This window comes from Quercus robur, chromosome 12, assembly GCF_932294415.1.
Source record: "Quercus robur chromosome 12, dhQueRobu3.1, whole genome shotgun sequence".
Classification (NCBI taxonomy): domain Eukaryota; kingdom Viridiplantae; phylum Streptophyta; class Magnoliopsida; order Fagales; family Fagaceae; genus Quercus; species Quercus robur.
Genome location: NC_065545.1, coordinates 11,232,607 through 11,259,483, shown reverse-complemented (window position 1 = coordinate 11,259,483; position 26,877 = coordinate 11,232,607). Strand labels below are relative to the sequence as shown.

At 41.1% G+C, this 26,877-nt stretch overlaps 3 protein-coding genes across 3 annotated transcripts; 2 read left to right on the top strand and 1 right to left on the bottom strand.

Annotated features, from left to right (window-relative positions):
• Positions 1 to 622: 622 nt before the first annotated feature.
• On the top strand, positions 623 to 3,197 carry LOC126710332 (40S ribosomal protein S10-2). The gene is made up of 5 exons (XM_050410745.1): positions 623 to 811; positions 1,097 to 1,145; positions 1,233 to 1,509; positions 1,864 to 1,993; positions 2,890 to 3,197. Exons 1-5 carry the CDS (start codon positions 809 to 811, stop codon positions 2,965 to 2,967), a joined length of 537 nt encoding a protein of 178 aa, XP_050266702.1. The 5' UTR covers positions 623 to 808; the 3' UTR covers positions 2,968 to 3,197.
• Positions 3,198 to 3,955: 758 nt separating this feature from the next.
• On the bottom strand, positions 3,956 to 7,476 carry LOC126710329 (heat shock protein 83-like). The gene is made up of 4 exons (XM_050410743.1): positions 7,101 to 7,476; positions 6,690 to 6,831; positions 6,292 to 6,572; positions 3,956 to 5,781 (listed from the first exon to the last, which is right to left on the bottom strand). Exons 1-4 carry the CDS (start codon positions 7,242 to 7,244, stop codon positions 4,231 to 4,233), a joined length of 2,118 nt encoding a protein of 705 aa, XP_050266700.1. The 5' UTR covers positions 7,245 to 7,476; the 3' UTR covers positions 3,956 to 4,230.
• Positions 7,477 to 20,798: 13,322 nt separating this feature from the next.
• LOC126708128 (CAAX prenyl protease 1 homolog) lies at positions 20,799 to 26,224 on the top strand. Its single transcript, XM_050407944.1, has 14 exons — positions 20,799 to 20,829; positions 21,121 to 21,268; positions 21,383 to 21,467; positions 21,742 to 21,837; positions 23,272 to 23,337; positions 23,456 to 23,554; positions 23,643 to 23,756; positions 23,918 to 24,028; positions 24,581 to 24,640; positions 25,093 to 25,185; positions 25,312 to 25,425; positions 25,657 to 25,728; positions 25,864 to 25,929; positions 26,108 to 26,224. The coding sequence occupies exons 1-14, from the start codon at positions 20,799 to 20,801 to the stop codon at positions 26,222 to 26,224; spliced, it is 1,272 nt and encodes a 423-aa protein (XP_050263901.1).
• The last annotated feature ends 653 nt before the right edge of the window (positions 26,225 to 26,877 follow it).

Genomic DNA, 26,877 nt, shown 5'->3' with positions numbered 1-26,877 from the left:
CTCTTCTTACCCACTGTATTACCCATAATTGTGTGTTGCAACACACCGGCATCCGTGGAATTTGAGGCAAAGACCCCCACTCTGTTCGCCTGTCCATCACTAGCTTCAACAAGACCACTAGAGCTTACCACCATGGAATTAGAATTAATAGCTTCACACTTACCTTTGTCCGTTGAAGGAAGGCAGTCCTTGATTTTTTGAGCTCTGAACTGAACCAACCCCATATTGGTGATTGATCCCTTCTCCTCGCTGCACTCTCCGCTCCTACTGGATCCATTTCGAGAATCCTCAAATTTAACACCCAATTCCGATAATTGAGGTAAAATACAACTCTAATTCCCACTAAAACATTGCCTAAAATATAGGGCAACTCATCTGTTGATTTTTAAATTGCTTTATCCACTTATAAATTAGATTCTCAAAATAAAAATTATATATAAAAAATAAAAACACAGTTTTTTTTTTTTTTTTTGCTACAAAATAAACGTTTAATATTTGTTCATTTTTTAAAACAAATCTTATGACACTAAAAAAAAAAAAAAAAAAAAGGCCTCGTCGCACACGAAGGCCCATTATACTCCGGATCATTAATTGTAATCAATTAGGCCTTATAGGGTAAACCACAGAGGCCCAAAATGAAGCCCAAATGAAACTACGCTAACCCCGCAGCAACAATGGGCTATAAAATCCAGGCTACATAAATCTAGGGTTTACTGCTGCAAGCGATTAGAGAGAGAGAGCTCTTACAAGAACAATCAGCTTGTTGCCGCACTCTCTCGCCGTCGCTTCCTCAATCTCTCTCGCAACCATGGTACCACTCTCTCTCTCTCTCATATTTAATTTTCTTTCTTTTGCTCTGTTTGGTTGCTGAGAACCCATAGGAAAATAATAGAAATTGAAACTCTTAGGCATGTTTTATAATCTAGATTTTGTATCAGTTACAACTGTTAACTAGGGTTTTAGGCTTCTAATGGATCTACACAGCTGCAAGAAATTAATTTGTTTTGTCTTTTTCCTTTCCCACATTTTCTCGGCATCCAAGCAGTTTTTTTTTATCATTTAATTTCTGAACTCGTCTATTTAATTTCCTATCCAGATCATTTCTGAGAAGAACCGTCGTGAAATCTCCAAGTACCTCTTCCAAGGTACATCCAAATTCACACACATTATGTATATATGTATTTAGATGCTTTATTTGTCGGATTTAGATTTCGAATTTTCTGGGGTTTCAGAGGGAGTTTGCTATGCCAAGAAGGACTATAATCTGGCAAAGCACCCAGAGATCGATGTGCCGAACTTGCAGGTGATTAAGCTAATGCAGAGCTTCAAGTCAAAGGCTTATGTGCGTGAGACCTTTGCTTGGATGCACTACTACTGGTACCTCACAAACGATGGCATTGAGTTCCTCAGAACTTACCTCAACCTCCCTTCCGAAATTGTCCCTGCCACTTTGAAGAAACAGGCCAAGCCTGCTGGCCGCCCCTTTGGCCCATCCGGCGATCGCTCCCGGTAATTCTCATTGATTTGTTTACATTTTTTGCTGTTGTTTTTTATGCTATTGGGTTGTTGATATATTGTGGGTTTTTAATGGATTGTAATTTGATATGGGTTTGTTGTAGAATTTGCTATTATTGATTGGTTGTTGATTCTTTTACCCTTGTTTTAAATTTAATTTATGTTATTGAGGTTCTTCAATTGAATGCAATGTGAATGGGGTTGTTGCTGTTAGTTTAGGTTATTGGGTTGGTGGTGTTGTATTGTGGTTTCTCAATAGATTGTAATGTGATATGAGATTGTTGTTGCATTTGTTGTTGTTGGGATTGTGTTTTTGATTGGGTTTTATTGTTGATGGCTTTGAATTAGTGGCCCACCTCGTTTTGATGGAGAGCGGAGATTTGGTGACCGAGATGGGTACCGTGCTGGTCCACGTGCACCTGGTGGTGACTTTGGTGACAAAGGTGGAGCTCCTGCTGACTACAAACCTAGCTTTGGGGTAATATTACTTTATCTTCTTTTGGTGCTTTCTTTCAGTATATTATGTTATGTTTAAGTGATTTTTTTTCCTGTTTTTATATCATTCTTTATTTTTTATGGTAATGGTCAGAGGGCTGTGGGGGAACATACAAATCTATTTGATAGCAAAATGTTTCTTCTAAATAGTTTCTAGCATTGTTCCTTTTCTTTTTATATGCTTTATATGGCTTAGGTTGGATGAGGTTGGTCAGTCTGTTGAGAGGGATACCAGTAAATGTTCTTTTCATTAGTGGGGTTGCTTCTGACCTTCATGGCTATTTACATGGTTTTGACAAGTTTTTGTTGCTTTTCATGAGTAGAGCTGAGTCATAACTCTTTCCATTACAATGGGAAGCTTCTGGACTTGTCTTGTGGGAAAGGACAGATTTGGATGTTGATGTTTTAAACAATTATGGTTATTTGCTAAAAGATTTATTTGAGCTAACAACTGATGGTGCTAAATTTATAAACTTAATAAATTTGAATCGTGGAAATGTTGGAAGTTCTAGTTTAATTGTGGAGTTAGAATCTCTGAAAAAATGCATTAGTGCTATGTGTGACTCTCTATTCGTTTTGATGTCTTCAACACTGGCTTTCAAATGTTCTATGCTTCTGTTTAAATACTTATATAGAATTATTCTAAATAGAAATGAGTGATTATATGAGATTAACATAATACTATCAATAACTGCAATATTTTTATTTCGCTAAGGGTTGCATTACTGGTGTTCTATGCTGTCAGACAGTTGGGGGTGATTTGCTTGCCTATTAAGGCAATTTTTGTATTTTAATGTGATTGTGTATCAAGAACATGTGGGATTATAGTTTGGGTTTCTTTTATACAGCGATTCACTCTTTTTTGCTACTGACTTGCAGGGTCCTGGTGGAAGGCCAGGCTTTGGCCGTGGTGCTGGTGGTTTTGGTGGGGGCGCAGCTAGCTCAAATCTTCCTTGAGTGTGATTGTTCCTACTATTTTGAATGGTTTTGACATTAAAAGTTTTCTAGCCGAGTAAAGAGTGAATTTGACTGGCTGCACATGGGAGTTAAATAGCAGTTTGTTTTCATTGCTCTAGTGTTTGAGAATATTAGCTGACGGATTTGAAATAGTTACTATTTATTTTTCCTGTTCTTTTAATAACTACATTTTCTCAATTCGTCATCATATTATATTCAGTTTGTTTTCATTGCTTTAGGTATCCATGCTTTATTTGCTTAAAGGCGACTCAGAAAGTGACTTTAAAGTTTAAACAGATTAATTAACTTATTTGAAAATCTTAGAGCATATTTTTTAAAGTAATTTTTGTCACATTGTTTGGTATAAATTCTTGAATTGGATTTTGCTCCAATAAAACCATGTGTTTTGAAGTTAAGTAATATATAATCTTCAAATAATATGACTAACCTATCAATTTAATTGGTAGATAGTTGATATTTTCATTGTTTATTACTTTATTTAAATTAAAAACTAAAATTGCTTTAATTAATTCCATTGAACGTAGTATTTAGAGTTGCAAATCTTCTTAAGTAGACATTCTCAAAACTTGCAATACAGAAAATATTTGGTGAATGTTTTTTTAATTTGAAGGATTAATATCCTCTATAGTGTATTGCAATTTTAGAAGATTTTGGTAAATTTTGTTTTTAGGTTAGTCATTCTCGACTCGAAGAACTTCCGGAAGTAATAGTCCACAGCTCCTATATAACATTTTTCGGAGCTTTGGGTGGAATTTTTGCATCGATTGTATAATTCTCAGTAGCAGTGTTTCCCGCCTTTTCTGCTCAGCATAACAAGAGGATGATTACAACTAGGTCACTCTCGAGCATGACAAGTTACCAAAATTTAAGCTGCAGTTTGGGATTACCTTTCTCTCTCGTATACATCTTTAAGTAAGTGTTATTATGGAACTAATTTTTTCTTTTGGATGATTGATTACTATGGAACTTAAAAGAGTAACACGGTAGAATTATATATATATCTTGAAAACATATTACAAGACTACAAGTCACTAAGAGCAACATGGTAGATAACGACAATTACAACCATCCACAGATACCCGAAACAAAAGCTAGAAACTAAAAGGCTAGAAAAAGCAAAAACTGAAAACCAAAAGAAAACCGTCACTCCACAACAACAAATAACAGAAACCCACTGATGATTTTGAGTCCTTTCTTAGCAGACTTAATGTTATTTTGCCAAAAGATGCCACTTCGTCTCTTTCAGTCGACTTCCTCCATCTTGCTCTCCTCATTGCCATCCTCCTCCAATGCAGGCATTTCAGCATCCTCACCAGTACTCTCATCCTCCTCAATGCTCAGACCCAGCTTCAGCATCCTGTGAATTCTTGAGGCGAATGTGTTGGGTTCGTCGAGGCTGAACCCAGAAGTCAAGAGGGCAGTCTCATAGAGCAGCAACACTAGGTCCTTCACAGACTTGTCATTCTTGTCAACCTCAGCCCTTTTCCTTAACTCTTCCATAATGCCATTATCTGGGTTAATCTCCATTGTCTTCTTGCTTGACATGTAAGAACTCATGCTGTTGTCCCTTAGAGCCTGTGCTTTCATGATCCTTTCCATGTTAGCTGTCCATCCATATTCCCCAGTGACCAAGCAGCAAGGTGAATCTACAATCCTGTCAGAGACCACCACTTTCTCCACCCTGTCCCCAAGAATGTCTTTAATTGTCTTGCACAGGTTCTCAAATGATTTCTTCTTTTCCTCCCTTTTCCTTTTCTCTTCCTCAGAGTCATCCTCTATCTTAAGCCCTTCCTTTGTGGCAGCAACAAGCTTCTTCCCATCATATTCCTTCAACTGTCCAACAACATACTCATCAATGGCATCAGTCATGAAGAGGACTTCATAGCCCTTCTTCTTCAGCTTCTCAAGGAAAGGTGAGTTCTCAACAGCCTTTTTGCTCTCACCAGTTATGTAATAGATATCTTTCTGACCCTCCTTCATTCTTGTTACATAGTCCTTCAAGCTGGTCATTTCATCACCACTTTTAGTTGAGTAGTACCTAAGCAGGTCAGCCAGTTTAGTCCTGTTCTGGCTATCTTCGTGGATTCCCAACTTAATATTCTTGGAGAAAGCTTCATAGAATTTGGCATAGTCCTCCTTGTTCCCTGCAATCTCATTGAACATCTCAATGCACTTCTTCACCAGGTTCTTCCTAATGACCTTGAGAATCTTGTTTTGTTGTAGCGTTTCACGGGAAATATTGAGTGGGAGATCATCAGAATCCACCACACCCTTCACAAAGCTGAGATACTCAGGAATGAGTTCTTCACAGTTGTCCATGATAAACACCCTCCTCACATAGAGCTTGATATTGTTCAACTTCTTCCTCGTGTCAAATAGATCAAATGGGGCTCTTTTAGGAACGAAAAGGATGGCTTTGAACTCAAGTTGCCCTTCAACAGAGAAGTGCTTCACAGCAAGGTGATCCTCCCAGTCATTTGTGAGGCTCTTGTAGAAAGAGGCATACTCTTCCTTGGTGATCTCCTCAGGCTTTCGCAGCCAAATTGGTTTCTGCTTGTTGACGAGTTGCCACTCGTGGGTCACCTCCTTAACCTTTTTCTTCTTAGACTTCTTTTCCTTTTCCTCATCAACATCCTCTACGTCACCCTCCTCTTCCTTCTTGGTTTCATCATCTTCATCATCACTGACCTCTTTCTCAATGGTCTTCTCAGTCCAGAGGTATATGGGGTAGCTGATGAACTCAGAGTGCTTCTTCACAAGGTCCTTCAATTTCCTCTCCTCCAAGTACTCCAACTACAAAATCAATTAAGAGTACATTCATTTCAATACCAAGGCAGTTAATCAAAATTCAAGATCACGCACAAAAAAGCATAGGACATATGTCATTCTTAGATTTGGGAATAGACCATTGACAAAACTATCCAAAAACTTTGGTTCATTTTCTCCTAGTATCCAAAACTATCCAAAAACTACCATCAAGAATACTTACTCGATCATTAGCAAGGTCCAACTATTAATTATGTCAATTTCGTTCCTCTACTTCTAAAATTAAGTCAATTTTATTGTTAAAAATTATTGCATTGAGGGATGAAATCGACACAATTAATAGTTGAGGTGAGGGATAACTACAAAATTAAAACTAAACTATCGGACAATATAGTTTAGCGTTGTTAGATTGAAACCACGAAAGCTACATTGATAGCCTGCATACTAGCATCAAGTCCCCCCATAGCATAATTTAAAAAGGACAACAATAGCATCAACAAAAACAGTCATCTTTAAATGGGGCTTGTTTATTCTTACCTGGTCTTCCTTGAGGAAAAGAGTGACCTTTGTTCCTCTACCCAAGGGCTCGCCATTGACATCCCTGGTGATAGTGAAAGAGCCACCAGCCTGAGACTCCCAGATGTACTGCTCGTCATCATTGTGCTTACTAGTCACAATAACCTTGTCAGAAACAAGGTAAGCCGAGTAGAATCCAACACCAAACTGCCCAATCATGCTCACATCACCTCCAGCCTGCAACGCCTCCATGAACTCCTTGGTTCCTGACCTTGCTATTGTTCCCAAGTTGTTCACCAAATCTAACAACAAGAAGAACCCATTTTAGACTTGTCCAATCAGAACCCAAAAACCAAAAACTAATAAAAGAAAAGAAAACAGAAAAGAGTAAGAAAACTGGGATGCTTATAATTATGTACCTGCTTTAGTCATGCCTATACCGCTGTCTATGATTGAGAGGGTCTTGTTGACTTTGTCTGGTACAATCCTAATGAAGAGCTCGGGTTGACTCTCAAGCTTGCTCTTGTCTCTCAAGCTCTCATATCTGATCTTATCCAACGCCTACAAGAGAAAAACCGAAGAAAAAAAAAAAAAAAAAAAAAATCAGTCTCAATCCTGAAACAGAAACCATCTCAAGTAAAAGTTGTAAAGCTTGCAATTTTTTTTATATTGTATTAATCAAATTTTCCTACTCTCTTTTCTGGGGTTCCTGTTAACTTTGACTTCAACCAAAAGAAACCATAAATAACAACATACTAGGAAAATTTATACGATAATACACGAGAAAATTAAGAAAGGTTTTGTGTGCTTGTGTGTGTGATTTTACGTACATCAGAAGCATTGCTGATGAGCTCACGAAGGAAGATTTCCTTGTTGCTATAGAAGGTGTTGATGATGAGACTCAAAAGCTGGTTGATCTCTGCCTGAAACGCGAAGGTCTCTGTGTCTCTGTCTCCCATTTGAATGTCAGCCATTGCTTAATCAAAGCGACCAGCAAGTGCAAGTAATCAAATTCACAAAACCGAGTGAGGAATTTTGTTTTCGGCGATTCTGAGTTTGCCAGCAAAGTAAGTAGTATTAATTCGAGAGTGAGTTGGAATAGTGGAAAGAACAATTGGAATCTACTGTGTAATAATATTGCGTAGTCCAGAGGCTTCTTCTTTTTTCTTGAATGTTGTATTGGTTTGGAACTATGAAGGAATTTATTCACTCTTTTTGGCCTCGTTGAGTTGAACCGCATCGTTTTGCGCAGGATGAAATGATTATCATGAATTTTCTTGGAGCCACATCAGGGTGCTGTTTGTTTGGGCCAGCAAGGCCTCAAATGATTGTTTGGGCCTATTGATTTTGGGCCCCACGATTAGGCCTGTAAGGATTTTTAATTTTTTAATTATTATATATTATTAATCAAATCTTATAATAAGTGGAATATGGAATTTTGAGTCCTGATTTTCCTTATAAAAGAGACTAAATAGTAAATAATATCATTGAATTACAAGGCCAATCTTTGATAGTCACATTTAGTATTTTGATTAGAGTTCGGATTGCAAGAGAGCGGAGCACACTACCTTGCCAAATTAAGGGATTTTTTAAAGGATCATATAATAGGTTTAAAGGATTTTTTCATCGCTTTTGGTAGTTTTAGAAATTTTTTTTACCAACATTTCCCTAACACATGATATTTTTAAGCCTAATGCTCGATTTTTAGGAACCACAACGAGTATAAACCTAAAATTACCAAATTCCTCACTAAAAACCCCAATTATATCCCAAAATTAAGCCGTCAAAACAATTTTTTTTTCAATACCTAGGCTTTCACCGAGTGTTTTTTTCAAAATGGTTCACCCCTTACGTATCACTTCTAGCCTACCCCCCACATGGGCCAACTCAATCCATTTCTAGTATTTAATTAATGCAAAAATAAGTTAGAGAAATAAATTTAAATTATATATTGAAAAAGCAATTATCAAATTTTAAATGAAGTAAACGGTAAAATAAATTATAAATCATGAGCTGGTTGTTGGGGATTTTACCAAATCAAGGAGTGACAATGAGAGAACAAAAGAATACATCAAGCAAATAGAAATTAATGATTGACTTGGAGGCACAATTGAATGTTATCTTTAGACAATATTTGTTCTCATACGTAAGTTGCTAAAGGGTTTTTACAAACTTGTTCCAAGGATACAACCAAGTTTATTGGGTTCTAGAAATAACAATTTTGGAGAATACTCACAAGATTTCTTGTGTTTCTTTGTAACTTACTATTTTCAAGTGAATATTAATCTCTATTTATACCCATAGGGTTATAACCCTTCAAAAGGTACGTATGGAGAGTTACGATGTCTCAAAAAACTGTTTACAAGATTTACAACCTTTCCCAACGTTCAGAATGGTTTCCACAATTTTGCAAAAAATAGTTTTCACGAGGCTCGATCGATTGAGAGGAATCGAGCATCAATCGAAGGCTCTTTTCAATCGGTTGAACAGGTATCGAGCATCAATTGAGTCAACAGGCAAAAACTTCAGATCAATTTTCTTGATCAATTCGATCGATCGAACAAAAGTTTTGACTGATCAAACAACCTGAAACTTGAATTTTCAAAAAGAAAATTCTAGATCTTGAAATACAATATTATTCATTTTACAAATGAATATTCTCCAACCTTATTTCATTATTACAACCTATCCTTGTATATATCTTTATATACAACACTTGTTAGTAAAATTTAGTTGAAATAAACATTCCAAACTTACTAAAAAACAATTATCTAATTTAAATAAAGTAAGCGGCAAAATAAATTATAAATCTTAGGTGCTGGTTAGTGAAATTTAGTTGAAATAAACATTTCAAACTTACTAAAAAAAATTTATCAAATTTTAAATGCAGAAAGTGGTAAAAATCCATGGGCACGGGTTAGTGAAATTTGGTTGAAATAAATATTTTCAACTTACTCAAAAAAGCTGTGGTTGCACGATTTTCCTGGCCCAACTTTTGTTGATCAGGCCTTGGTCCAAAGCACAACCCACAATAAATACTTGTAGAGAATGGGTTAAAGAGTTTGGCCTCAATGAAACTAGCAGGTCTAATGCATGTAATGTACTGTTTGCAGAAAGGAAATAAGAACGCAAAGAAGGATTCCTTAAGTCTGATTTTATTTCTTTTGTTCCTCTTCCAATTCTCCCGTCCCCTCTTTGAGGGACTTCACTACATTATATATTTTTCTTCTTTTCATCCCAGCCTTACACCTGTTAGTCATCCAAGCATCCACTCGAGCACCTGTCCCATCAGACGCCCTCATCAGACCCTTTGTGAGTTGCAGAGGCCAAGGTGGTACTGTTCAGGAGTCTTTTCCTCATTAATGCGGCCAAGAGGGTGGTTGGGGCGCAATTAATGTGGTGGTAGCCTTCCGTGAGATATTTTGAATTTAATTCGTTTTATATGTTGGGGAAGGTGAGCTGAAATGGCTGAGCAGAGTTTCTCGTCTGGGCTTCGTGATGTCCGAGGACGAATTACTTCTCGGACGGATTTCCTTGGAGCTGTTGGGATTGGGTAATGCTGCATACGAGGCTCTTCCTCGGATAGTACGCTCCTCGGACGGGCCTGAGTTTGGAATAGCCCATCATTTTTGGGCCGGCCCCCACAATAGCCCCTCAAAACTGCGGTTTTAACCTCACTCCGAGGAGAAAAGCGGGGTTTTGATATTTGTGAGTGGAGGGAAATAAGGAGATCGTGGGGCGCGCGTGCGGACCGTTACTTTTGACGCGCTACAATTTACGAGACGTGGCCATTAACTTCTGGAGGCGTTATGTTCCCTTCATCCAACGGCTTGGCGTGGATCGAACGGCCATCGTTTCTTCCCGTATTTCTAGGCGGGGATGATCTTTTCTCTCTCCTCCCTGCTATATAAGACGTCAGCGGGGTTCAGTTTCTTTTTTCATCTGCATTTCTCAAACCCCAAAAGGCTCCAGAGAACTCCACCGAATCCCAGAGATATACGAGCACTTGCGTCCGTTTCGCCGCCGTAGCCGTTCTTGTGAAGCGCTTCGTCCAAAAGAGATTCCCAGGCGTCCCCTTGAGCGTTTTGTGAAGGTACCAGTACATTTCGCCTTTCTTTCCGTTTCAATTCCTTCCTCGGACTCTACTTTTCTTTTCAGTCTTTACTTTCATTTCCTCAGTTCAGTTCAGATGGGTAGATTCGAAAAATTAGTAAAAACTTCTGCCGCTATGGAAGCCTTTAGGGCTAAATACCACATTCCCCCGAGGGTTGGGCTGCGGCACTGTCCTCTTGAAGGAATATTGACCGATAGAGTTGAGGGAGAAGTCGTTATCCCCATGATTGCTTTCATAGAGGGAGGGATGACACTTCCCATGCGCAGGATCACAAGGGAATACCTGTTCAACCATAGGTTGACGCCGTATCAGTGTGCCCCAAATATGTTCAAGATACTAGGCTGTGTAGATGTCTTAAGCGAGCGGATGAATCTAGGCCTCACTTGGCATGATGTGGCTTATTTGTACGAATGCCACCGCCTTGGGGATGATGGGTATTATCTTAAATCCCGGAACGAGGTCGTTAGGTTGATCTCTTGTCTTCCAGTTTCCAATAAGACCGTGAAGGATGACTTCCTCATTGCTTCTGGGGAGTGGTTCGATGGTATTCACTGTCCAACTCGGGCGGGAAACCCAGGTGCGGCGCTTTTAGGATTGATCATTTTTGGGGAAAGGATTTAGTGTTGAGGGGTCATTATTTTTATTTATTTATTTATTTATTTTTTTTTGGCTTTCTTTGTAATTGGAAAATTTCATGATCTGACCTCACTTTTCTTGGTTGTTTGCAGACAAAATTCACGTCGCTCCTCGGATAGACCTTACGAATGTGCCAGCGCTGAATTATCTTCTCAGGTCGGAGATTTTACGTTACCGGGGACGGACAGTTGCGTGCGGCCCACCTGGTTTTGGGCTATCAACCTCTGAGCAGTGCTTTCCAGGCAATCGGTCACGCTATAAGGGCGGGCAGTCCGAGGTTGGCTAGGATTGACGTGTCCCGAAACGGGTTCCTAGCTCCACACGATTTGCCACCAGTAGTGCTGCCTGGGGTCAGGAATCCTTACTTAGCGGAGCAGCTTCCTCCGGTAAATGAGCCTGGTGCGGCTGCTCTGATTGAAGAAGAAACTGAATCTTCCCGTCTTTCTCTTGAGGCAGAAATAGACGAGTTTTACTTCGAGGAGGAAATTCAGCAAAATCCTTTAGGGGAGTCTTCCAATCCTGAAGCCGAGCAGGACCGACATTCTGCAGTTGGTGTTCCCTCAATCGTTATCTGCTCGGACGATACCTTAGACGAAGAGGCCGAGCCCATGGCAGGAAAAGGGAAGTCCTTGAAGGAGTTGATGTCCTCCAGGGGGAAAGGTCAGTCACCAAAGGGTCAATCTTCGAAGGGGCCAACTCCATCTCAGGCCAAGACCCTTCCCCCGGTGGTCCCCCAGGGTGTCTTGGACACTGGCCTTAAGGTTATCCCGGATCTGAAGAAGAAGAGGCCGGTGGACACGCCTGAGGAAGGCGAGGTGGCTGTCCAGCCGACCAAGCAGCAGAAAACCACACGGGCGCCAAGGAGCAGAAGGGGAACCTCCTCGGAAAGCAGGGATGAGGGGAACCTTGCTGAAGTGCGCACTTCCCCTCGTCCATGGGACCCAAAGTTGGAGCTGGATGGGATCGCCATTCCTTACACTGCTTCGGTCCGAGAGTACAATTGTGGCCGGGCAGGGTACGTGGCGGAGGCCTTAGAGCAGCCCCTACTTCTTCCTCGGGACATGGAGGCCTACAGGCGGTGCACTCAGTCCGAGCTCTTCCTATCCCTTAAAAGGGATCTCGCGCTGGTAAGTAATCCTTTTACTACTTTGTCCCTTCACTTGCTCCTGTTAGATTATATATGTTTCTTTTAAGGACATTCTTGCTTTGTCTGCAGATTACTCAGCAGGTCTTCGTGGCTGAGGAGTTTTGCCGTAACAGTCGCAATCTGGCTGAGGCTGAGACCCAGGCTCGGACAGAGGTGGAGAAAGCCTTGGGGTCCCTCAAGCATGATCACATTAAACTCGCGGCTGAGTTCAAGGATTCGGAGAACCGACGTAAAAGTGCAGAGGCTGGCCTGAAGAGTGCCGAGGATCAGGCGGAGGACCAGCGCAAACAACTGTACACGGCTCAGCTTAACCTTAACACCGAGAGGCAGGCAGTGTAGGATCTTAGGACTGCTCTGCAAAAGGTGGAGGATGAACTGAGGCTGGCAAGGGAGGAGGCCCAGCTGATCCGAGAGGCCACAGAGGCTGAGAAGAATGCTGCTCGCCAGCTCGGGGCCGAAGAGACTGAGGCCAGGCTGTCCGAGGAGATCCCTGAGGTATGCAGGGAGTACTGCGACCTTTCATGGGCTCATGCTCTTGACGCTGCAGGAGTTCCGGCGGATTCGGCACTAAGATTGCCCGAGAGCATCTTCTATCCTCCGGAGATCCGAGTTAGCCCTAATGAAGCCCAAGTCGCTTCGGAGCAAGACCTGGCGGTGCCTGATGCCGTCCCTGTGCCTGATGTGGCTAAGGATCCTGCCACAGACTCTACCATTGAGGTTCCTCCTCCTCAGTCCGAGCAGAAAGAAGATCCTCCTGCTCAAGCCTAGCCTTTTAGGCTTTCAATCTCTGTAAATAGTTTTTGTTATTATATTTTTTTATTTTATTTCATTTTTCTTTTAAATGAGAGTTATCCTATTTTTCCCTTTTTTGTAAGGACCTCTCTTTCTGATGTACTCGGAATATTAATATAAAATGTTCGTTTTGCTTACTACGGATGTATGTCAATAGCGTTCTTCTTTTTTTTTAAACTTTTGCAACGAGGTAGACACAGGCAAACGGTCAAAATGAAAATGAGTTTTTGGGTTGCTCATTTGAGGGTCGCGATGGTGCTAGACTGTGCGCATATATTAAAAGTGATTTCCTTTAAGTAACAATCTCCCAATCTATCACAAGTAATAATCTCCCAAAAGTCTGTGGTCCGAGGAGCCAGGCAGGACTTAGGTTCTGCTTAAAACTATGATTTGTCATGAGTGATAATTTCCCCTAGAGTCTGTGGTCCGAGGAGCCATGCAGGACTTAGGTTCTGTTTAAAACTATGAGCTGTCATGAGTAATAACTTCCCCAAAAGTCTGTGGTCCGAGGAGCCATGCAGGACTTTGGTTATGTTTAAAACTTATAAATAGTTGGCTTAAGTGTTAATTTCCCCCAAGTCTGTGGTCCGAGGAGCCATGCAGGACTTGGGTTCTGTTTAAAACTTGTAAATAATTGTAATGTAGACTGGCAAGGGGCAAATAGTCATGAAAGAGAACATACGCTAAGCCATTCTTATTAATAATAATACCTCCTGAGGTTATTTACATTCCATGGTCGAGGTACAGCTTTTTCATCCAAATCTTCTAGGTAGTAGGCGCCTATTCCGGCCACGGATGTGACACGGTATGGTCCCTCCCAATTGGGCCCCAACTTGCCCCAAGAGGGGTTCTTTGTGCTGCCAAGAATCTTCCTCATCACGAGATCACCTGGACCCAGAGGCCGCAGTTTGACGTTGGCATCATACCCTTGTCTTAACTTCTGGTGATAATAGGCCATATGAATCGTGGCCTTTTCCCTTCTTTCCTCGGCTAGGTCCAGACTTCTTCCTAGCAACTCATCGTTATCACTTGGGGTAAACGAGCTAGACCTCAATGTGGGGAAATTGTTCTCGATCGGGAGCACAGCCTCAGCCCCATAAGTCATTGAGAAGGGGTTCTCACCGGTGGAACGACGCGGCTTTGTCCGATAGGTCCATAAGACGTGCGGTAGTTCTTCTACCCACCTCCCCTTTGACTCATCCAATCTTTTCTTCAATCCGTTCACTATGACCTTGTTTACGGCCTCGACTTGCCCATTTCCTTGGGGGTATGCGGGGGTGGAATATCGATTAATGATCCCAAACTCACGGCAATACTCCCTAAAATTCTTACTGTCAAACTAAAGACCATTGTCGGAAATGAGTGTTCTCGGAGTTCCGAAGCGGGTGATAATGTTCTTCCAGATGAATTTCTGGGCGTCCACGTCCCTGATGTTGGCCAAAGGTTCAGCTTCCACCCATTTAGTGAAGTAATCGGTTCCGACTATTATGTATCGCTTGTTCCCCGCAGCCTTGGGGAAAGGTCCGACAATATCAAGACTCCATTGCGCGAACGGCCATGGACTGGAGAGTGGGTTGAGAACCCCTCCGGGTTGGTGGATATTTGGGGCGAATCTTTGGCACTGATCGCACTTCTTAGCGTATTCCTGGGCTTGTCTCTGCATGTTCGGCCACCAGTATCCTTGGGTGAGTGCCCTGTGCGCCAGCGATCTTCCTCCAGTGTGACTTCCACAAATTCCCTCATGCAACTCTTCGAGAAGAGACTCGGACTCCTCTGGATGTACGCAGAGCAGGTACGGTCCAGAGTAGGAGCGCCGATAAAGTTTGCAGTCCTCTGATAGCCAAAAACGAGGAGCATTTCTACGTATCTTCTCGGCTTCTAGTCTTTCTTCCGGTAGGATCTCATCTTGGAGGAAATTCCTTAGGGGGTCCATCCAACTGGGGCTCTGTCTTACCTGATGGACTTGGGTCGGGTTTCCGCTGATGGGACTGGCCTTAACTAGGTCTTCGACTAGGATTACTCGTGGCAAATTGCGTGCCGAGGACGTGGCAAGAGTGGCCAGCGAGTCTGCATGAGTGTTTACGCTCCTGGAGATGTGCGTTAAATTGAAGGATTCAAAGCTCTCCTGTAGCCGCTTGACTTGTCCCAGATACTCTTGCATCCTAGTATCTCGAGCTTCCAGCTCTCCCATCACTTGTCCGACCACTAATCTGGAGTCCGAGAAGGCTTCTATTACTCTTCCACCCAACCTTTGAACCATTGCCATTCCTTGAAGTAAGGCTTCGTATTCGGCTTCATTGTTCGTAGCCGAGAATCCGAGTCTTAATGACTTTTCAATGACAGCGCCGTCTGGCGACATTAAAACTATCCCAACTCCTGATCCTCTCTGGTTGGCCGCGCCATCCACGTAGACCTTCCAATGCATGGTTTCCCCGGCCAAAATCGCGCCAACCAGTTTTCCGCCCAGGTCTTTCTTCCCGGTCAGCGTTTCTATAGAGGGCTCAGCAAACTCTGCTACCAAGTCCGCGAGGACTTGTCTTTTGACGGAAGGTCTGGGCATATATTTAATATCAAAAGCCCCCAGAAGAGCACTCCACATGGCGATCCTTCCTGTGTAGTCAGCACTTCGAAGCACGGCTCGAAGTGGGAGCTGAGTCAGGACGATGACCGTGTGCGCCTGAAAGTAATGAGGAAGCTTTCGGGTTGCATGCACTATCGCCAAAATTGCCTTCTCTAAGGGTAGGTATCGCACCTCGGCTTCATGTAGTGACTTGCTCACATAGTACACCGGTCGCTGCACTCCATTATCATCCCGTATTAATACCAGGCTTACAGCGTGGGGAGCTACGGCGATGTAGGCAAACAGCACCTCGTCTGCCTCCGGACTGGACATGATGGGTGGTCGGGACAGGTAGTCCTTAAGCTGCTGGAAAGCCTGAACGCAATCCTCCGACCACTTAAACTCTTTCCACTTGTTTATCAGGAGGTAAAAAGGTCGACATCGATCCGCCGATCGTGATATGAACCGGCTTAATGCCGCAATCATGCCAGTGAGCTTCTGCACTTCCTTCGGGTTCCGAGGAGTCTGTAGACTGTTAATGGCTTTGATTTGGTCAGGACTTACTTCTATTCCTCTATGGGTGACCATGTACCCTAGGAATTTCCCAGACCCGACCCCGAATGAACATTTGGAGGCATTCAGCCGCAACCGGTGCTCCCTTAAGATAGCGAAGACTGTCCCAAGGTCTTGCACGTGCTCGGACACCCTTTTACTCTTCACAACCATATCGTCTATATACACCTCAATGATCTTGCCCAGTTGCGGCTCGAACATCCGAGTCATCATCCTCTGGTAGGTTGAGCCCGCGTTCTTTAGCCCGAATGGCATCACCTTATAATGATAATTTCCGATGGGCGTCATGAAAGCCGTTTTTTCTTGGTCCTCTAGCGCAAGGGGTATCTGATGATAGCCCTAGAAGGCGTCCAGGAAGCTCATTCGAGGGTGTCCCACGGTTGCATCCACCAGTCGATCAATTTTAGGTAGGGGAAATGGGTCCTTGGGGCACGCCTTGTTCAGGTCTGTGAAGTCCACGCAGACCCTCCACTTCCCCGTCTTTTTCTTCACCACCACTGTGTTCGCCAACCATTCAGGATAAAAGACCTCTTTGATAGCCCCCGCTTTTTTCAACTTGGCCACTTCGTCTCTCACGGCACCAGCATGTTCCTTTGAAGGGCGTCGGGGTGGTTGCTTCCTCGGAGCGGAGGAGGGGTTGACGTTCAGGTGGTGGCAGATGAGGCTGGGATCAACTCCAGGGGCATCGTAGGCGTCCCAAGCGAATACGTCGACATTTTCTCTGAGAAATCTGACCAGTTCCTCCTTTTCCTGAGAGGGCAATTCAGAGCCGACCTGAAAGAACTTCTCCGGGTCATTGCTGACAGCAACCTTATCTAAACCTTCACACCTTATCTCCTCGGCCAGCCCCTCGTCTTGCTTTGCCGAGGAGGTTGGTTGCTATAAGCTCTTTGGGGCCGAGGTTTCGACCAAGGGCCGATGTAAAATGGCGGCCACCACACACTTCCTGGACACCGCCTGATCTCCTCGGATCTCTTCCACTCGTCCTCTGGAGGGGTATTTTACTTTCTGGTGAAGTGTGGAGGTCACGGCCTCTAGGCTGTGGATCCATGGCCTTGCGACTATCGCGGTGTAGGGTGAATAAGCGTCGACCACGATGAAATTTACCTCCACCACTTCCGCCCCAGTCTGTATGGGCAGTCGGATTTGCCCCTTTGGCGTTACAAGCTTCCCCTCGAAGCTGAGGAGGGGGGAGTCATAAGCTGTCAAGTCTTCTGGCTTCAGATTCAGCCCCTTGTATAGGTCGGGGTACATTATCTCCACCGCACTTCCAGAGTCTACTAATACCCTTTTCACATCGAAACCCCCAATCCGCAAGGTGACCACCAAGGCGTCATCGTGAGGTTGAATTGTTCCTGCCTTATCCTCATCCGAGAATCCCAGTATCAAAGAGCTTCCCTTTTTTATCCTCTTGGGTTCCCTTTGTCTGCCCTCGGAGGGGAGGTGGCCCACGGCCAATACCCTGGGGATGGGTGGCCCAGTTCTTCCAGGTGCAGCGAGGATGACATGTATCGTCCTGGTGGGGGGTCTTAAAGACACGTCCCTTCGAGGTTCTTGTGTCGCTTGGCCGGGATGGCCACTCGATGGGTGCAGCAGGTGAAGTAGCTTTCCTTCTCGGACCAATTGATCCAGGTGATTCCACAAATTCCTGCAATCCTCAGTAGTATGCCCGTGGTCCTGATGATATTGGCAATACAAGTTCTGATTACGATTGGCAGGGTTTCCAGCCATCTTTCCCGGCCATCTGAAATAGGGTTCATCCCTTACTTTCTCCAGTACTTGTTGTACCGGCTCCCTGAATACGGCATTCACTGTCTGCGGGTTGCTCTGCCCAGTCTGTCGCGGAAAATCTCTCCTCGGCTGACCAGGATTGTGACGTTCCGTCCTGAAATCATTTGCTTTAGGGGGGACAACCTTCTCATTCCCCTTCCCTTTCAGCTGATCCTCCTCCACCCTTTTGTACTTGTCGATCCTGTCCATTAGCTGTTGGACGTCAGTAACTGGCTTTCCGGTGAGGGATTTCCTCAAGCCATGCCAGGAAGGGAGGCCGCTTTTGAACGTGCTGATAGCAACATTATCATGGTTGTCGTCTAAATCGTTATACACTTCCCAATACCTATCCGAGTATGCTTTCAGAGTTTCTCCTTCGTGCATGGACAAGGACAGTAGCGAACTGAGCGGTCGAGGGACTCTGGTATTTGTAATAAAACGGGAGCAAAAGGCTTGAGTGAGCTGCTTGTAGGAGCCTACGGAGTTTGTCCTCAGGCTGTTGAACCACCTCATTGCCATCGATCCCAAGCTGGACGGGAAGATCTTGCACATTAGGGCTTTGTTTTGCGAATAGATCGCCATTTTCTGGTTGAATTGACTCACGTGCTCTACCGGGTCCGTTCTGCCGGTATAGATGACGAACACCGGTTGGTTGAAGCGTCTTGGCAGCTTAGCCCCTTCGATTCTATTCGTGAAGGGTGATCTTGAAACCTGATCCAATGCCTTCTTCATGGCGTCGCTCCCCGAACCTCTGCTGGATGGGATCTCATGCTTCCGTACTGGGCGTGGTTCCTTTACGTAAGAAAAGGTCTCGCTTGGGGGGGTCCTTGACCTTCGTCTGTAACTCATGTCCTCCGCATTAGAAGACTCGCCTGAGTCAGAGGGAGATCGTCTTCGCTGTACACGTCGTAGCTTCCTTTTTAGGTCATCTATCTCTCGCTGCATGGCCTGGTGACTATTTCGCCTCTGAGACACGTGACTTCCTATCTCTGTGTGACTTTGACTCGTCCGGGTGGTATGCGCACTCCCCTCACGATTCCCCCTGCCGCCCTGGTTGGTTGGGTTATTCTGCCTCTGGGACTCGGCGGGTTGCGTTCGTTGGGAGTTCGCTTGGTGAGGATCCTCCTGGTGTGGGTCTAGTTCTTCCATGCTGGACTGTTGCACTAGCTGATGCCCTAGCTCTCCCCACAGACGGCGCCAATTGTGGTTGCACGATTTTCCTGGCCCAACTTCTGTTGATCAGGCCTTGGCCCAAAGCACAACCCACAATAAATACTTGTAGAGAATGGGTTAAAGAGCTTGGCCTCAATGAAACTAGCAGGTCTAATGCATGTAATGTACTGTTTGCAGAAAGGAAATAAGAACGCAAAGAAGGATTCCTCAAGTCTGATTTTATTTCTTTTGTTCCTCTTCCAATTCTCCCGTCCCCTCTTTGAGGGACTTCACTACATTATATATTTTTCTTCTTTTCATCCCAGCCTTACACCTGTTAGTCATCCAAGCATCCACTCGAGCACCTGTCCCATCAGACGCCCTCATCAGACCCTTTGTGAGTTGCAGAGGCCAAGGCGGTACTGTTCAGGAGTCTTTTCCTCATTAATGCGGCCAAGAGGGTGGTTGGGGCGCAATTAATGTGGTGGTAGCCTTCCGTGAGATATTTTGAATTTAATTCGTTTTATATGTTGGGGAAGGTGAGCTGAAATGGCTGAGCAGAGTTTCTCGTCTGGGCTTCGTGATGTCCGAGGACGAATTACTTCTCGGACGGATTTCCTTGGAGCTGCTGGGATTGGGTAATGCTGCATACGAGGCTCTTCCTCGGATAGTACGCTCCTCGGACGGGCCTGAGTTTGGAATAGCCCATCATTTTTGGGCCGGCCCCCACAAAAGCAATTATCAAATTTAAATGAAAAGTGGAATGGGTGCAGATTAGTGAAATTTGGTTGAAATAAATATTTCTAAACTTACTAAAATAGCAATTATCATATTCTAAACGAAGAGAGATGTAAAAAATTCATAGGTGTGAAATTTGATTGAAATAAATATTTTCAATTTACTTAAAAATCAATTATCAAATTTTAAATGAAGAAAGCGGTAAACAGTCCACGACTGCGGGTTAGTGAAATTTGGTTAAAATTTATATTTCCAACTTACTTACCCAAAAAATAAATGCGGACAGATTTTATCTCATAAACTAAAAAAAAAAAAAAAAAGAAAGATTTTCACTAGATTATGCATTATTCTTCACATACATTACCTAATTAATCAAGGTGATTTGAGTTTATCTAATATTTTGGTAGGCGTAAACGTAAGGTTAACGTTTTGTAACGTATGAATTACGTCAAAATATCTCAATTCATAATTTGCCATATTAGATTGAAAACATCCTTTCAAACGGCTTGAGTTTTTTAAACAATATCATTTATTTTCAATGATAACTTATTTTTCGTTTTCTTTTTTCCTGAAAAATTAAATGATTGGTAAGTGTTAAATTCTTTTTGGTAAGTAAGCAAGAGCTAAATTCATTTTTAAGAGTTTATAGCAGTGAAGAGAATTGGGCCAATCACAGGTTGAAATAGAGCATATAAGTTGGGCTAGGCCCTTGTGGGTAAAACTGAGTCAATTTTACCCAAGTCAAGTCATTTTACATAAATGGCCTGAATTCAGCCAAAAAAAAAAAAAAAAAGGTGCCTGCGAACTGTATTTTATAACTATTTTTGTTTATTTATTTTTCAGGATACAATTAATCAAATTATATCCAACCTTACTTACTTAATATAGCAAATCTCACTTTTCCCTCCTACAATATTTTCAAATTCACAAACCTTCGTTGTACACCATTTTTCTCTATAAAAAGATTCACAGTATTTGCTTTAGCCTGTGCCTGAAAATCTCATTCCCTTCCTTCATTGAATTGTTCATCTCTGAACTTGCATGCAATGGAATTCTTGGTTATCGAAGCTGTAGTGGGTAAAGTCCTTTTCTTTCATCTTGTTCCTAAGTCACTCTCAAATTTCGTCTGCATGTCCTTTATTTTATATGTTGTAGTTCGTTTTTCTGAATCCTTATAGCTGATTTAAAGTTAAAACCATGTGTTCAACACCATTTTTTTTTTGAGCATTTTCTGTCTCTTTCTTCAATGTATATATGTTTCTTTTTTATCTTTAAAACCTGTTTCTTTCTCTCTGAACTGCTTAACCATTTAGAGTCATATTTGATTATTTTAACTAACAATTTCACTAACACAACCTATTTGCATAGGCGTTATGATCTTGCGGTACCTTTTTGAAACATATCTAGACCTGAGGCAATATGCAGTACTAAAACTGCCAACGCTTCCACTGATTTCCCAAGGCGCGATAAGCCCGGAAAGGTTCAGGAAGTTCAGAGCTCATAGTATTGATAAAAGGTTGCATATCAACTCTGCTTTCATCTTCTTCTTACTATGGTTTTAGCCTTTGTGAATCACATGTGGAATAATATTGTTTTTTAACACGTTTGTCCTGGTTTATACATTACACAGCCGTCTCTACTTTGTTCATGAATTTGCAACCACACTGGTGGACTGCATGATATTGCTGCATAATATACTGCCTTGGCTGTGGAAGGTATAAGTTATTAGTGGGTGCTATACTGCTATAGTGAAAGGGGGGAAAAACAGTTTGATTGAATCTTAGTGCGCGTTCGGGAAGGAATTATAAATTAAAATTATTTCACTATCCAGTTTATTTTTGTTATTATTCATTAGTCTCACGGTATTTTTTGGCACTATTCATAACCCTACTGTACTATTTCAACTAACTTTCAAAAATAATTTTTTAGTTTCAGCAAAATAAGCGGTATCCAAACACGTCTTTATTGTGTTTTTTTTTGTTTTTGCAGAGGTCAGGAAGTTTGGTGTTGTGTATTGGTCTAAATGCAGAGAATGAAATCCTTCACTCCCTTTCATTCTTAGCAGCCATGACCTTGTTGTCTCAGGTCTGATACAAATTTGCTTACTGCTTGTAAATTCCATTCCTTTACAAAAGGCCAAATATAGTGTTATGGACCTTATAGTCTAGGGATAGTAATGCATGAACCGGACTTCAAATCATGGGTATCTCGTCCTTACCCCTACCCGCTTTGAGGCATGAAAAATCTAGGCAGGAACAGTACAAGTCAAGGTGTGGGACAAGATATAGGCATTTTGCCATCTCTAATATAGTGATTCTAATATTGATGATACAGGGACGAGAGAGGCAAGGAAGCGTTGACAGTGAGAATAATGAAAGATATTAATGTTTGGGGATGATAATAAACTATGTATAAAAATTAAATTTTTTATATATATATACTTGGGATAAGACAAGCAAAATAGGTTAGGATGGGGTATTTTTGTCATCAATTTAGGACTGGCACAGGTTGGGTTAGGTGGGTTAAAAGCCAATATTTTTAACCAAACCACTATTCATGAGTTGGAAAAATATAAATTTACAACCAATCTCTACAAACGGCATGTCGATTGAAAATCTATGCAGTTTCAACTAGAAGGGTTGTGTGGAGTTGGCACATGATGCATATTTTTAACATTCCTTAACATGAATAGATCTTGCTTCGCTTTGGTCAACATTCTTTAACCATAACAATATGTATTATGTAACTATGAGCTTATCACACCAAAGATACCTCATCTTTTCTAATATTGCCAATATTTATTTTATCCATAGAGGTAGGGGTCGGTTCTCGTGGTTTAGAAAAATCTCAGCCTGTAAGTCGAATTGACTTGATATTTTGATTTTTGAAGTCGAAACTGCCAACCCGCACCACCACACATAATAAACTTGCATGGGTTGATATGGGCCGGAGTAGTGGATGAGCGAGGAGGGCTTGTTGCACAACTCTTTAAGTCCCTAACTCGTGGATAAGGATTCTCTCTATTTTCCAAGTGAAATTTAAAGTGGAATAAATCTTAAAATTGAACCACAGTTAAATTTTAAATGAGTTGGCACAATCTATACCCTACATTTACTTCACTTTAAATCATAGCCATTAAATGAACACTTTCCAATTTACCTGAAAATTGAGAGATCCAAATCCCTCGTCACCATTATGGTTTTGGGCTGTCGTTTTTTGCCTTACCAAATGCCATAAAATAATTGAGAGAAGTGACAACAAATCACCATTTTTGCTAGGCGAGAAAATGCATTTGACACATTTGATAGAAATATAACGCTATAAGCCTATAACAAAATTTAAGAAGACTTCAAATTAGCCCATGTTTTGTTTACTTTCTCTTTGAGGGTGCTTTAAGTAATTAAATCGCAGATTCTTATTAGGTATAGGATTATAGAATAGAATATAAGCATATTCAATTAGCTCTAACCTTTGTTTTAAGAAATTGATGATGGTGATTTATTTTAATTTCTCGTGCAGATTTTTGAATTTCCATTTTCTCTGTACTCCACCTTTGTAATTGAAGCCCGCCATGGTTCCAATGAAGTAAGCATACTTCTCTTTTGTTTCAGCCTCAAATTACATTGTCAAGCTTCACATACATTATAATTATTTTCCCAAATTTATTGGGCAAGGTCCTAAGATATTTTCCTGAAAATATCAGAAAACAATAGGGCAATTCTTAAAGGAGTGGTTACTAGGACAATGCACTAGTTTGCTACTTGGAGCTCCAATTGTTGCTGCAGCTATAGGAATAGTACAGGTACTTTCCTTCAAATAAATGCAACTCCTAAGTACTAAATACATTTTTCTAATAGAGCATTTACTCACATTTTTTTGGCATGCTGCAGAATGGAGGTTCCTACTTGGTTATCTACTTTTGGTTATTTTCACTCCTTGGTTCTGTTGCAACAACAACTCTGTATCCTCGTTTTATAGCTCCTCTTTTCAACAAGTTCACCCCAGTGAGTATCTGTAGCTGCCTATTGTGACAAAAAAAAAAAAAAAAAAACTCCTACTAACATTCATTAACATCTGCAATGTATCATTGCAATATAAGTGTTCCTTCTAAATTGTTGCTTATCGTTTCCCTTTTACACTTTTCCTAACCATTTTCCTTAAACAGCTTCCAAATGGGGAGCTCAGAAGGAAAATTGTGAATCTGGCAGCCTCCCTAAATTTTCCATTGGAAAAGATATTTGTTGAGGATGGATCCGGGAGGACAACACACAGCCATGTGAGAATTCAACTCCATACTTATTCCTCTTACTTTCTTCTGTAGCTTTTTATTCCAAACATGACTGACAAAACATCACAATATCATGTGTTTTTTATATGGTATAATTGTCCAAATAATATGATATGTCTGGTTGAACAGGATGATTATTATTATTTAATTTGGTTACCTAGTCCATAACAAATGTTGACAGTTGTTTACATGAAGCACTTTGGAATGGCAACTCATAATGTCATACCCTGGAATATGCGTATTGGATTGGAAAAGTATGCGTTGTGTGGATGTGTGAGTCTCACATCAGATGTTTACTAGGTTGAGCTGGGTTATATAACTGATTATGAGAAGCCTAATTTTAAATTGACTAGTCATTTTGAGTATATAGTAACGTCATATGGCTCGAGGGCACTACAACAACAGAAAATTCATCCTTTCATATAAGCTCATAAACGTGTATTCCATAGTCTTGGGTCGTGAATATCTTCATTTTGCACTTTCATTTATTCATATGCTGCAGACGTGATATTAGTCTTTTTTTTTAATCAATGTATGCAGGCATATATGTTTGGAGTTCAAAAGAAGAACATCGTCCTCAATGACACATTATTTAAGCAGGTTTGTGAGCATAGCCTACTGGAGAACATAAAATCCTCTTCTTCTTTCCTCTAAATTGTCCCTAGTAAGAAAAGCATCCCTTTTGTGTTAATTTGTTTTCCAATTTTATCATGTTTCTCTCAATGTTGAATATCTTTAATTCTCTATGGATATGGTACAATGGGTTTAAGAATACAGAATGTGCTTCTCCATACTTTTCATACTGCAATTCCAGGACATCTGTGAAAAGGGTTCTATGGCTTGAAATAATTTGGGAACTTTTAAATCATCCTCGAGCTCTATGATGTTAATTAATACTAGTCATATGTCACAACAATTTCTAAAGTCATTCTTTGACTCAAGGGAAGCCATTGTGATACTTGTTTTAGAAGCTTCAGGAAAATTGAGTGTGTGATGGTTATAATGGAACTTAAAGGTATGGTTCCGTGGCTAAGCAAACAAAATTTTTGCAGTGCAGGGACACAGATGAAATTACTGCAATAATTGCCCACGAAATGGGACACTGGAAACTCAATCATACAGTTTATGCATTTGTGGCAATGCAGGTTTGCTCATGGAATTTCTCTCTACTTGTCTTAGTACTTGTCTCAATTTTATTGAGATGCTTTAACTAATGAAGCTGAGAGATATAATGGTTGATCTGATTTTGTTTTTCATATACATGCATTCAGGTACCAGTACTCCTGCAATTAGGATTATTTTTCTTCGTGAGGCAGTCAAATGCTTTGTTTCAAATGTTTGGATTTGATACACAGCCTGTAGTTATTGGGTTCTACATCTATCAGGTTCGAATATAGAAATGCAGTGATGTAAATATTTGTACGTTTTTATTTGGATAGGATAAAATGATGGGGAAAAAATACATGGGAAAGTTAGTCTGTTGAAAAGTCATAGACATATGCAGAATATAGGCCATGGTGTTTTAGTTAGTTGCAATAAATATATTGCATTATTGAAATATTTCCAATAGTCGATTGAGGAACTAATTATCTTATGTAATTGTTTCTTGTTTATAGCACATTGTGATGCCTGTCCAACGCCTTCTTGAATTCTACATGAATCTTTTAAGCAGATCATCTGAATTTAAGGTAAATGACAGTTGTATTGCAGAGTTTCTGGCATCTTACATATCTCAATTATTTCTGATACTTGAATCTTTTTCTTTTTCTCATATCTATTTTGGTGCTAACTTGTACCATCTATTTGGCTTCTTGTGGACTCAGGCTGACTCTTTTGCCAAGAACTTAGGTTACGGAAGAGCACTCCGAGCAGGTCTTATAAAACTTCAGGTGGGTTAAACTTTAATAATGCACATAATGGCCCAAAGGATGACTCAATGATCAAAGATTGGTATCTTATGACCAACAATAACACAAAGCACTTGATCTTCATTAGCTTAGTGAATGTGTGATCATTCTTATTGAGTTACTTCCTACTAATTGAAAGTTTTTGCAACTATGCTTTCAGGACTGTAACCTGTCAGTTGTGAACACAGATCCATGGTACTCAGCTTATCGTTATTCTCATCCCCCGCTTGTTGAAAGATTGAATGCACTTGACGAATCAATGAAGAAGTCAAGTTGAGAGTGACCTGCAACAAGTTCAATTCTCCTAGCATCAATTTCTATTTTGATGAATAAGAATTTTATTTCATCATGGCCCAGCATCAATTACTTGACCATGAATGCTTCCTCCACAGTTTTTGATCATACACCACATCAAAAGCATTAGCTAATGTTGTACAACACAGTTAAATCTTTTTCCAGTCATATTGTATAACACATCAATATCTATATTAATATATAATAGCTGAAGATGTTTGATTTTTTTTGAAGTCTTCCATATTATGTCACATAAGTTTTGGACCTTTGGTAGCCTTACAATTTTTCACATGATTTTTATTTTTTTTAATTTCTTATTTATTTAACAAAAACTAATCAAATTTCAACCACTCCTTTTAATATCCAATTCGTAACTTGTATTTAGATTCCCATTGGGAATTGTTTTTCTTAGAGTGGCATGCAAGTCTTTGACTTGCTTCCAAGGCATGTTTGCATGCAACGCAAATTCCTTCACAGTAAAGGATGTGTGGCCGACTTACTCTCCTATAAATAATATATGATTAAAAGAATTAGGCTAAGCTCAACCCATATATCTATATAAGAAGCAAGCTCTTGTAGAAAAATTAAACAGCATTGTAGTTGTAATTTGACTAATTTCAACTTTCAAGCCATGGG